Source organism: Oryctolagus cuniculus, chromosome 13, assembly GCF_051225735.1.
Source record: "Oryctolagus cuniculus isolate XC-2025 breed Fujian yellow rabbit chromosome 13, ASM5122573v1, whole genome shotgun sequence".
Classification (NCBI taxonomy): Eukaryota; Metazoa; Chordata; class Mammalia; order Lagomorpha; family Leporidae; genus Oryctolagus; species Oryctolagus cuniculus.
The window spans coordinates 30,291,360-30,304,485 of record NC_142879.1 but is presented as its reverse complement, the minus strand read 5'-3'; the positions used below and the strand labels follow the sequence as shown (position 1 = coordinate 30,304,485).

The 13,126-nt window shown below is 41.7% G+C and overlaps 1 protein-coding gene across 1 annotated transcript in view; it reads left to right on the top strand.

The window, feature by feature from the left end:
* USH2A (usherin) overlaps positions 1-13,126 on the top strand; it is an 870,853-nt gene that overhangs the window by 414,685 nt on the left and 443,042 nt on the right. Inside the window, exons 29-31 of the mRNA XM_089312189.1 lie at positions 816-1,019; positions 1,130-1,210; positions 3,764-3,958. Of these exons, the coding sequence (XP_089168315.1) occupies positions 816-1,019; positions 1,130-1,210; positions 3,764-3,958 (480 nt within the window). The remainder of the gene's footprint in view (positions 1-815; positions 1,020-1,129; positions 1,211-3,763; positions 3,959-13,126) is intronic.

Genomic DNA, 13,126 nt, shown 5'->3' with positions numbered 1-13,126 from the left:
CAAGAGCCTGGGCACAAGTCCCACCCCTGCTTCCTATCCAGCTTCCTGCTAATGTGCTCCTTGGAAGGCACCTGGTCATGGCTCAAGTACGTGGGTGTCTGCCACACACATGGGAGATCTGGATGGAGTTCCTGGAGCTGGTCTGGCCCAGTGCTGGCTGTTGTGGTTAGTTGGGGAGTGAACCTGCAGATGAAAGTTTGATCTCTCTCTCCCACTCAAATAAATGAAAATACAGAAGTAAGCTTTTAATAAAAAGGATTACTATGTAATTCATGGGAATGTCTCAGAATTCTAATACATTTTGAAATTATGTTCTTTTTCTTGCTGTCCTGCATGAAACCCTCAGAGTGCATTTTCCTCCAATGAGTGTGTTGAATAATCATGCTAATTCACATTAGTTTTTGGCACTTGAACACTGATTTATATAGTAATTTGATTTTCCTGAATTGGGGGACATTTGAGTACTCCCTACCATTATGTGTAATTGTTTAACTTTTATTTCAAAAGAAGAAACATAATTTAGAAAATGTAGTTCTAAAGAGCTCAAATAAATGCTTTTTTGGTCCCAAAAGTTGAATTCCTCTTACCGCAAATAGGGTTTTAAAAGCATAGAAATCAAACTGTGTGCTTCTAACAACTCAGCCTGGTAACAAGCAAGAGAAACCTAAAGGATTTCGCAAGCAAGACTTGAAAGTTTTACAATTGAACCTAGCCACATTCCTGCTCCCAAAATGCAGTGCTCCCGAGGATAGAAAATGATTGGTAATTAATGACTGAAGCCCTTTATGTGATACTAATCCCTTACTGTTTGCTAGGTTTCGGTGGTTGCATGAAGGATGTTGAATTTACACGGGGTGCTGCCGTTCACTTGGCATCTGTGTCCAGCAGCGCTGTCAGAGTCAATCTGGACGGATGCCTATCACCTGACAGCGCTGCTAACTGCGGGGGAAACAACTCCATCCTGGTTTACCGGGGAACAGAGCGCAGTGTTTCCGAGAGCGGTCTTCAGGCTTTCACAGGTAACACGAAGGTCCTCCCGGTTAAACGTGGCGTGTCTCCCTCCGGTCCCTGCCCCCACTGCTCTCTATATGGAAGATTGTAATGTTGCTAATTCTTCTTTCCATTGAAGAATACCTGTATCGAGTGGTAGCCTCGCATGAAGGAGGTTCGGTGTGTAGTGACTGGAGTCGGGGCCGTACAACAGGAACAGGTAAATATTATTTATCTTCCAGTGTATCCGTGCCCTCACCTGTGTGTGTTTGTACATATGAAAAACAGAAAAGACCATTACATTGAGGTACTAGTATTTTTGTACTAATAACAGAGCACACTTTGGTTTGAAATGCATCTGTCAATGACTAAAACCTTTAACCGATCAACAATTTATTAAATATTTGCTCAAAAACCATTCTTTCCTCGTTGGCTACAGAAGAAAGGAAACTTCGATTGTGTTAAGGTTTTAGCAGATTCCACACACCACAGTGTGTCTGAGGATAGGAAACTTTTCAGACTACATAGATGCCAGGAAGCTCAGGCCAGAGGTCTGTGTTACCATCAGACTTGGGGAGGGGGCGGCCCCTCGACCCACTCTCGCTGGGAGCATGCTCAAAACCAGTCCTGTTGGAAGCAGACGTGTCTGTTATCACAGCATTGCTGATATTTGCCACACAGTAGACCATTGTGATCTTAGAATAACCCTCTTGGGACAGAAATTGCTTATTGATTTAATAGTTTTGATTAGAAGGCTGACAACTAGGAGACCAAATCTGATCAGGTCTAATCTTAGACACCTGACTTAGAAATGTGTTGTTCCTCTGACTGTGGCCACAACATATTCTTATCTAATACCATCCCAGGAAGGCATGCATCATGAAGAGTTCTGTGAATCAGTAGTCCTAGCTTTGTCCTGCCATTTTGGGTCAAATGTTTGTCAGAAAGTCAAATAAATCTCCAAATGGCTGCCACCCATGTCTCTGGAAGAAAGTTTGCCTAGAAAATAGCAATATGCTTAAAGATGATGCTTTTAAGCGGTGTTTCCATGTACTTATTACCCACACCAGCCAATCTTCGAGGGATCTTCTTCATCTGAAATAATAGAGTACTGAGGTGGGCCACTAAGCATAATCTTCAAGGCTTGCTGCCTACAGATTTTGCCGAGGAGGGCCATGTGATGCTTTTTCAGGATGATTTAAGTGATCATCCATTTATAGCCAGGCAACAAGCTGAAGGATCTCTTAAAAATCCTTTCCAACTTCAAAGCTAGGACAAAGCTCCGACATAAAATATTCATTTGTTACTGACATGTTCTCTGCCCCTATTTCACACTCCTCTACCTTATAAACAAATATACTATCAGGCCTGCTTTGAGGATAACTCAGCAACATAAATAGGTGTCTAGAAAGTGCATTGCTTGCGTGGCTTAATAGACTCCATTGTGAGTCCCACTGAGAAAGTACACAAATAGGGTTCTGAATTTACAGCCATGATCTGACCACGAAGTCTTATGCCATAAATTCATATTTACAATCTGACCACAATACAGAGCAGCTACATGCTCCCAAGGGCTGGAGAATAATTGCACTATTTAATTATTTTTGAGTCAGTTTTGCTCTGTCCCATATGAGAAGACCATCTGTTAGACAGCTCTTACTTTGCCCTGTACCACATTTCAGAACAAATAAAATCAACATTGCTCCCATTGTCCCTTCACTTGCAACTTGATCATGTGGTGCCCATGGTGTTTTAACTGCACAGAATGGTTCCTCCTCTCTGTTTCCTCTCATCATGGACGTTCGCTGTGTTTCCCTTAAAGCTGTCCTATTTTATGGGTCTGAAGAGTGAAATCTGAGGAGGAGGATATTTGATGTGGGACAATCAGAGTGATTGTCCATTGACAGGGCTCAAGGCTCCAGGAGCAGTTCGAGCCGGTTTCTCATCCATCATCCTGCCACAGAGTTCCTTGGGCTCTTTCTTTGTGTCCCCAGTGCAGTCAGCTGTGATGAAGTTGTTACCAGAACCGTAGCAATATCTAATAAATAGTTAAAGGTTATGGATTTTTAAAATTAGGGTGCTCAACTTACAAGTGTGGTTTTTGCCATCCCTTTAAACCTTCTGATTTTGTGTTATTGCTTTGAGATATTCTGAGCAAAATGTCTGGGAAAATGGTTTTGTAGAATCTCGAAGGTACCAGTTTCCCTCCTCACCCCAGATGCAGTTAGGAGTGTATCCTCTATATTAGATCTGGTAGAACTTTTTGGCTTTTTAAAAATTAAGTTGCAACACACTGGAATTTGGAAAATGGAAGCAGCCCTTCAAGTACAACCCAATCACACTTGTGAGATTTTTTTGGCTAATACATTGAAGATATAAAAGTGTCAAACACCTATGTATAATAACAGTCTAATTATCTTGCTTCAAAGGGGTACATCATTATATTGCTTGAACTTGTTATCTGCCTACCATCCACCTCCTTCTTTATGAGTGATGTTTAAACATGTCGGATACATTAAATGTTTTTGGAAAACCTGGACTAGACTTAAAAGAATGTTATGTCGATGGAGTTTTGATGGTTTTGAAATACCGCTTAAGCTGAATGGCTCAAGATGTGCAGTCATATTAAATCAATGCTGAAAAGTTACAACGCTAATAAATTGTATTTATGCTAATGGTTGAGTCTGATTTACTGCAGCCATTAAAAGTGAATAGAGGCAGTAGTCTTCTCAGAGCTACTATGTTCTCTGTTTTCCCTTTAATTCTTTCATAGCTCCACCAAGTGTGCCAAGTCCCTCAAGAGTCAGCAGCATAAACGGATATAGCGTTGAGGTGACCTGGGATGAACCTGTTGTGGTTAGAGGCGTGATTGAGAAGTACATCCTGAAAGCCTACAGCCAGGAGGACCCCCGTCCACTTGGCTTGCCTGCTGCCAGTGCTGAATTTGTCAACACCAGCACCCTCTCAGGTAAAGGTGATTTCTTAATGGAATGGATCTTTTTATTTCCTTTCTGTCTTGATCTTGAATAAAAACATTTGGCTAGTTTTTTTTTTCCTGAAATACATGAAATATATGTATATTATTTTTGCTTCATTAAAAATAATGAGGGAGGAGGTAGTGTCTTGGCCTAGTGGTTAAGATGCTGCATCAGATGCCCGCATGTCCCACCATGGGAGTACCTGGTTTTGATTCCCAACTCCTGAGTCCAGCTTTCTACCAGTGTGGACTCTAGAGATGGTGATGATGACTCAGGTATCTGCGTTCCTGCCACTCAAATGAGAGACCTGGTTTGAGGTTCTGCCTCCTAGTTTTGGCTTTGACCCAGTCCTGGTTACTGGGGAGTAAGCCAGTAGATGGGATTTCTTGTGCTCTCTCTCTGTCTCTCATATCTGTCTTTCAGCCTATCAAATAAACATATTTTTTTAAAAAATTCAAAACAACCACCATCAACCCTGGTAAGAACCTGTATCTTCCTGTGATGAGAAGTACAATTATGTGAAAGCACAGGTTCCTATGGATTATTTCATTACAAGGTTGATATTCTTTCCATCTCCAAGAGATTAGGTCACAGGTGGCTGTAGCCCTTCAACTCCACAGATATCTTTGGGGGATTTCTATGTATATAGACTCATATAAGACCAGCTTAACTATTTTACCATGCAGCTATTTACTCTTTGGGACTAGCCCAAGTTCACACCACCATTATTTGTTGTAAAATTGCTGATTAAACCTAATTATCTCAAGGTGGAGGAGTATAAGGGCCCCAGCAGTCTGACTGGCAAATTGGTGAATCAATTTCTCACAGAGAAGCATGCCACATAAAATGATGAGAGTGAAATATACACTTCAGTTAACATCTCACAATCAAACTCCTGTGCGTGCAGCAAGACAACATTTTCCAGTTTTATAAAACGTGGAAGCATGCAGAAATCAAAAGCTAAACACAAGCGTTTGACCTCTCAAAATAAATGCATCACATGTGATAGAAAAAAATTCCCCTGTGAAATACTCCTGTAATTTGAATAATCATATGGATGTTAGAAGAGAATTAAATATCTTTCCAGCATATCTATTTTCATTCCCTTGAATGAAAACACTTGACTTCCTTGTTTGAAATCTGCAGCCCAAATACATAACCAATTTTAGAAAAAATAAAAAAGCAACCCTCAGATCCCAGCCTCCTCTTCATTGTTCCCTAGCTTACCTACCTGCCAAGAACCCTGCCTAACTGAGCCTACAGATTGCCTTTTCCCTGGTTATGTGTGGCAGCTAGACAATATCACCAAAAATTCTCAATCCCCACTAGCAAATGGGCACACAGTAATGACATCAAGCTCACTGTATTTCTGTAAACAGCTCCTTGCCCCAATCTCCTTAAAATACATGAGACCTTCCCAAGCCCCCCTTTCTCTTCCCACTCAGCCATTGGATTTGTATTCTAGATGAAATTAAACACTTTAAAAGAAACATAATTATTATACAGGATTTCATTTACTTCCTTCTTACCTAATATATCTATTAGTTGTATTTTTTTTCTTCCTGATGGGGTTGAGTTCTGAGCTCTTAACTTCAGCCTGTCTCTGCTCTGGCCATTGTGGACATTTGAAGAGTGAATCAGCAGATGGGAGAGTTCTGTCTGTCTGTGACTGTCTGTCTTTCAGATTTTCAAATAAATTAAAGTTGAAAAAGATTTTAAAAAATAATATTAACAATTAAAGGGGATTTCTGATGTTTCCTGGTGACTTTGGTTGTGCAGGGTCAGGATCATTGAGTAACACCAAAACCAGCTTGGATAACTTGCAAGGTCAGAGAATGTCACAGAAATGGAAAAGACACTCAAAGTGAGATGGAAAGAGAGAGAAAGTAGAGAGGGAGAAAGATGGATTTAGTGGATTTATGAGTTAGATTTCATTGCTATAATGAAATGCCTGAAGCAGATTACCTTTTTAAGCAAAGAGGTTTGTTTGCTCCAAGGGCTTTGGAGACTGCCAATCCATACAGAATGACTCAAGATCCTATGAGGACCCCATGACAGGTGGCAGATGAGGAGAGTGCATAAAAGAGGAAGCGGCCACACCTCAAACAGGAAACCAGAGAAAGGCTGACAGTTTCAAGCTTTTATAGTATATGAACCAATCAGTCTGCTTCTCTACACTCTCCCCCACCTTGATCCAGGAGACTAGAATTCTGTACTGAAGGCAGCGCCCCCAGGAACCAAGAGATTTGTCACCAGGCCCCACCTCTGCAAGGTTGCACCACCTCCGATTACTGCCATCCTGGGGACCAAGGATGCAGCACACAGACCTTAGTGAAGACAAACCACTTCCAAGCCATAGCAATGGAGTTGTTGAGAGCCTAGAGATTGATTGGTGACTGTTGGTTGAAATAACAGATATAAAGAGGAAAAGAAAAAAAAAAAAACAGAATAAGTGAATGTGGGCAGTTTTGCTCTTGGTTGTGAGGGTAACTGCCTTTTCACATTTCTTTTTTTGTTTGTTTGTTTGACAGGCAGAGTTAGACAGTGAGAGAGAGAGACAGAGAGAAAGGTCTTATTCCGTTGGTTCACCCCCCAAAATGGCCGCTATGGCTGGTGCACTGCGCTAATCCAAAGGCAGGAGCCAGGTGCTTCCTCCTGGTCCCATGCGGGTACAGGGCCCAAGGACCTGGGCCATCCTCCACTGCCCTCCTGGGCCACAGCAGAGAGCTGGACTGGAAGAGGAGCAACGAGGAGAGAATCCGGCACCCCGACTGGAACTAGAACCTGGGGTGCTGGCGCCGCAGGTGGAGGATTAGCGTAGTGAGCTGAGGCACCAGCTACTTTTTCACATTTCTTATGTGACTTTTGTTGAGATTTTACTTTTTAAATAATTTTGCTTGTTAGCATCATATTTATTTGAAATAATGCTGATCCTAGATATACAAAGCAATTTAGCTTTATTGGTTGTTACAGGGTCCTTTGCTGATTAAGTTATATTGTTATCAGAAAATGTATTGATTTCTTTTCATTAATTTTTTCCTGTTATATAATAAACTCTCTCATTCTTCAAATTTGGGTCTTTCTTCAGCTTGGAAAATTTGCTGTTATGCAAATATGAACACAAGTTTTGTGAAAAGCAGTAGTTTCTTCCCATGTGTCCTCCTTTGTTTAACAATCCAGAACACAGTTTACAGAATCAAATCAATCTACACTCAAATGCCACCTATATCACTTCTTAGCTGAAGCATAGATGCATTTAAATATATATCCCTGGGGCCAATGTGGTGTAACAGGTGAAGCTGCCAACTGCAAAGCCAGCATCCCATACAGACCCTGTTTCAAGTCAAGTCCCAGCTGCTCCACTTCCAATCCACCTCCCTGTTAATGTGACTGGAACAGCAGTGGTGGATGGCCCAAATGCAGAGGCCCATATACCCACACTGGGGACCTGGAGGAAGCTCCTAGCTCCTGGCTTCATACCAGCCCAGCTCTGGCCCTTGTGGCCATTTGGATTATGAACCTGCTGATTGAGGATCTCTCTCTCTCTCTCTCTCTGTCCCTCCCTCTCTCTATAACTCTTCCTTTCAAATAAATGAATCAATCTTTAAAGAATCTTAAAATATATTCCTTTATTATAGTTTCCTTACCTGTAAATTTGGTATTAAAAATCTTTCTTATATTATGAGATTGTTGTAAAGATAAAACTGATATACCAGATGCTGGTGTTGTGACACAGTGGGTTAAGCTGCCAATTCTGATGCTGATATCCTGTATCAGAGTTCTGATCCAAGTCCCTACTGCTATGTTTCTGGTTCAGCTTCTTGCTAATGCACCTGGGAAGGTAGCAGAAGATGATCCAAAGACTTGGACCCTTGTCACCTACATGGGAGACCCAGATAGAATTACTAATTCCTGGCTTTGGCATGGCTCAGCTCTGGCCAATTCAGTTGTTTGAGGAGTGAACCAGCGGATGCAACACCTCTTTCGGTCTGTTACACTGCCTTTCATTAAATAAAACATGTTTAATTTTTTTTCTTTCTTTTTTTTTTTTTTTTTTGCAGATAGAGTTAGAGAGAGAGAGTTAGAGAGAAAGGTCTTCCTTCTATTGGTTCACACCCAAATGGCTGCTATGGCCGGCGCTGCACCAATCCGAAGCCAGGAGCCAGGTGCTTCCTTCTGGTCTCCCATGCGGATGCAGGGCCAAGCACTTAGGCCATCCTCTGCTGCCTTCCCAGGCCACAGCAGAGAGCTGGACTGGAAGAGGAGCAACCGGGACTAGAACCCAGCACCCATATGGGATGCCAGCGCCACAGGCAGAGGAATAACCAAGTGAGCCATGGAGCTAGCCCCAAATAAACCATTTTTTAAAAAAATGAATTGTCTATATGAAATATTTTGCTCAGAAGCAGGCACATAGTAAATGTTCAATGACTTAATAGCTGTCTTTATAATCTCTGAATTACATTTTCTGAATTCCAGGTTATTGCCTCATAATTGTTTCCCTTTTTGTTTTCTGATTTTCTGTCTATTTTTTGAAACTTCTCAGCTTATTTTTATGCTATTTATATAAATTTTATTTGATAGGCAGAGAGACAGAGAGACAAAAACAGAGAAAGATTTCCCATATGCCAGTTCATTCCACAAATACCTGCAACAGCCTGGGCCAAGACAAAGCCAGAAACCAAAAACTCTGTCCTCATCTCCCATATGAGTGGCAGAAATCTAAGTACTTGAGCCATCACTTGCCGCCTCCCTCATGTACAGCAGTTGGAAGCTGGAATCAGAAGTGGAGCCATCACTTGAACACAGTTATAGGATGTGGGTGTCTCAAGCAGTATTTTAACTGCTGTGGCAAGCATCTATCCTAGGATAATTTTTAATTGTCCCATTTAAGACATTTATATAATTTGTTCCTCATTTTATCCAACTCCCTTTGATTTCTGCCTGCCTCTCAATATCCTAACTTGCATCTTCATCTCTCTTGTATTCCACTCACCTTCTTTCTCTTGTTTAATGCATCTCAAGTTCTTTTCTATCTTAGTTCCAGCATACTACTGCTGATTTCTGAACTCTATCTATTTCGTAAGTTAAATCCTCCTTAGAACAAGATCATTCTCTGAAATTTGCAGGCAAATTCTTGCTCTCCTTTTGAGTTACCATTTCTCAATCAACTAAATACACCCCCAAATCTCTACTCCACAGTTCAGTTGCAACATTCCTAAACTTACCTTCAGTCTGGATGTTTACACAGCAAAATCAGATAGTTTTCAAATCCTTTCACTGGGCATCGGTTGCTGCTAATGATAACCTTCACTGGGGTGGTGACAGGGTCAACAGAAGTAAATTGGCCTTGGCCTTGCAGCAGTCCTGCAGCCTCTGTGCCTTTCTTTGCAGGGTTTGGCAAAGTGGGAGTGCTGGGAGCTTGCTGGCATTTAGCACCTAGATGGGGAGTAAGTTTTCCTGGGATGCTCCTTCTAGTGGTCCACTTGTCCTTGTCTGGTACACTTCCAGGTTTCTATAAACTTTGGTCATCTTATTGGAATTCTTATAAGGTGATATTTTACCACTCTAGGTTCTCAGCAAGTCACTGGGCAGCTTTGGAAATACGGATGCCTGTGTGCCCCAGCTGCAGTCTGATGATTTAATGGGTCTGGAATGACTCCTCAGCATGGGTATTTTTTTTTTTTTTGACAGGCAGAGTTAGACAGTAAGAGAGAGAGAGAGAGAGAGACAGAGAGAAAGGTCTTATTCCATTGGTTCACCCCCCAAAATGGCCGCTACGGCCGACACGCTGCACTGATCCAAAGCCAGGAGCCAGGTGCTTCCTCCTGGTCCCCCATGTGGGTGCAGGGCCCAAGCACTTGGGCCATCCTCCACTGCACTCCTGGGCCACAGCAGAGAGCTGGACTGGAAGAGGGGCAATCGGGACAGAATCCAGCGCCCCAACCGGGACTAGAACCCGGGGTGCCGGCGCTGCAGGCGGAGGATTAGCCAAGTGAGCCACAGCACTGGCCAGCATGGGTATTTTAAAAGAGTCTCAGATAATTCTGTTGTGCAGTCAGAATTGGTAAACACCACTAGAAACAAGAGTTTGACACCAGTGGTCAAGATTCAATTCAATCCAGAAATTGTTTCTTTTTAAAAATTTACTTATTTATTTGCAAGGTGGAGCTAAAGAGAAGGAGAGGCATAGGCAGATAAAGAGAAGTGTTCCATCCTCTGGTTCACTCACCAAATGGCTTCAGCAACCTGGGCTGTGCTAGACCAAAGACAGGAGCAGGAGCTTCATGCAGGTCTCCCATGTGGTTGCAGGCACCCAAGCACTTGAGCTATCTTCCACTGCTTTCCCAGGCAGGTTAGTAGGGACCTGGATTGAAAGTGGAGCAGCCAAGACTTGGACAAGTGCCCATATGGGATGTTGGTACCTAATATGGCAACTTAACCAGGTATGCCACAGCCCCAGACCCCCAACCAAGAAATTTTTGTGACAATTTCTATCTCCCAACTAAACTAAAAAATGTGGGCTGAAAAAAGATAAAAGCACATATAAAACGAATAAGATTAAAAGCAAATAAATAACATTAGCAAAGGAATGTCACAGGACAACAAAAATCAAGTCTCGGGAAGAAATTGGCAATTAAGATCAGACTTGCAAAAAGCAGACAGCAAAAAAAAAAAAAAAAGTAATTAAAAAATGAACATCAACCTAGAGAACTGGAAGAATAGAATAGTGAAACAGAATCTTTTCTTTGTGAATTAGGTAGCCAGAGGACTAAATGAGAAAAATTTCAGTAGCAGTGGAAATTTCCAGGGTTAACAGCCCCAACTCAGCAGCAGGTAGGCCCATTTGGGTCACAAGTTCTGGATTCTAGCCCTCTTAACTCCAGGATTTACAGCGAGGACTTCCTGAAAGTACACTTTCTTAGCCAGAGCCTCCGGGTAGACAGCCCTATCCTTATCACTGTTGTGTGTCTATGGACTTGTTGCAAAGGGTTCCAATGAATTCTGAGTAAGTTCTGTGGATTTTCCCTCAGCCCTGCTTGCCTGAAAAGCAGCTGCCCTGAGCTGCCTGGCATTTCCCCTCAGGCTGAGGGCTGCTCAGAAAGTAACTTCACAGTTCAACTTGAAATTATGTCTGGACTGAATATCCTGAAGTTGTACATATATGATTATCTTTTTCTTAAAGACATTTAGGCCTTCAAATTTAATTACAGGTATAATTAGTATAGGCCCGGCATGATGCTAGCGGTATAATTGATACATAGAAAATGTTTTCTCAATTCTGTTGTTACATTCCATTAAGATAGAGTCTAGATGTTATATTCCTTTCTTGGGTAGAATAAATAATAATAGTATTTATTACATTGTGTAATTTAGCAGACAACAGTGCCCCAAAATTTATGTAGAAAATTTATGTAGAAAAATGAGACAATTTATAATGCAATTGATAATAATGCTTTTCTCACTAAAACTGGTTCAGTCCTCACATGCAGTAGACCTCAAAATTTATCTGAAGAATATGGTTAACATATTGAAAATATACCTAATTTTTCTTTATCATCCACACTTACTCCTGCTACTAATTAGGACTCTCAGTTCGATGGGTCATGAGGTGATTCCCAAATTGCTTATCAGTTCTGTTCTTGGGTACCCTCACACAATTCTGTACGAGGATTTAAAATCTACATTTTATTCTGTGTTCCAGTTGCTTCCTTTGCAGAAAGTACATGGATCACACATTGAAAAAACTCTGTGTCAAGGAATGGTCACTGAGAAGGGGTCATTTTCACCTGCTAGGGTTGAATTCTTTCCTCCTTTGTTGTATCTGCAGCTTTGCTGTAAGAAGGCTGCTAGGGCAAATGAAGAAATAGAGGTGGTATAAGGAGGCCCTCTGACCCCCAAGGGCAACGCTTCTGAATGTGCCCAGTGCACAGGAGGTGACACTTGCCTGGGGATAATGGAAGAATGCAGATTCCTGTTCTCTAGGTCTGCAGACAGAGTGCCATTCTGCATGGCTAATCAGCCCACTCCACCCCATCTCCCAATCCTGCAATGGCTGGCAGGAAGACATGAAGCTCCCTACTTTAGGAGAAAAGAAAAAATGAAAAAGCAAAGAAGGAAGGACAAAAAAATGGAAGGAGAAATGGTGTAAGATGTCTATTAAATTCAGAGAAAAGTGGATAAGGCATGGAAAAGCAATAGGAAAAACTTACCAGATGATGCCCCAACAAAGAATGCTGTCCAGTCCTGAAACTATCAATATCTGTTTACTGGAAAGAATATGTGAATAACTTCTGGGTTCCCAAACCACTGACAAAGGAGTGAAACTCATTGTTGAGATGCCTACAAAGAGAATTAAGAATAAGAACCTTAAGGAACCATTGATTAATGAAGAGTTAGAGGCATACACAAAACCAAATGTACTATACTTTATGGGCCGTATAAGGAGTTGTCAAGGGGACTTTAAATCACAAGTTATTTTGGCCTCATGCCTGACTTTGGAACTTAAACCCAGCTTTTATTCCACCAGCAAGGTTCTATTCTGTATGGCTTTGTATGTGTGTATATCACATATGTACAGATTACATATATATATTATATTACACACACACATATATACACACATGCATTATATGTGAAATCATCATACTTAGTGAGAAGTCTGCAGAGAGATGACTGCAACTTAAGGTCATGCCATTTTTTTCTATTCAGCTGAGAATCCTTTTTATTTACTTATTTATTTATTTATTTGAAAGGCAGCATGGCAGAGGGAGGCAGAAACAGAGAGATTTCCCATCTGCTGCAAAACTTCCCAAATGGCCACAACAGCCAGGGCTGGGCCAGGTCAAAGCCAGGAGGCAAGAACTGCATCCTAGTCTCCCACAAAGGTGATAAGAGGCCAAGTACTTGGGCCGTCTTCTGCTACCTAGCCAAGTGCATCAGCAGGAAGCTGGGTGCAAAGCAGAGCTGCAGGGACTCTATCCCGTGCTCTGTGGTGGGATGCTGGTGTTATTAGCAGCAACTTAACCTGCTGCACCGGAACAGTGGTCCCTCAGCTGAAGATTCTCACTCCAGTGTTGTTTAAACAGCCTTATTCCATGTTATTTCTTGATTAGACAATAAGCTTCTGGAGGGCATGTATAGCCTTTTATATTTTT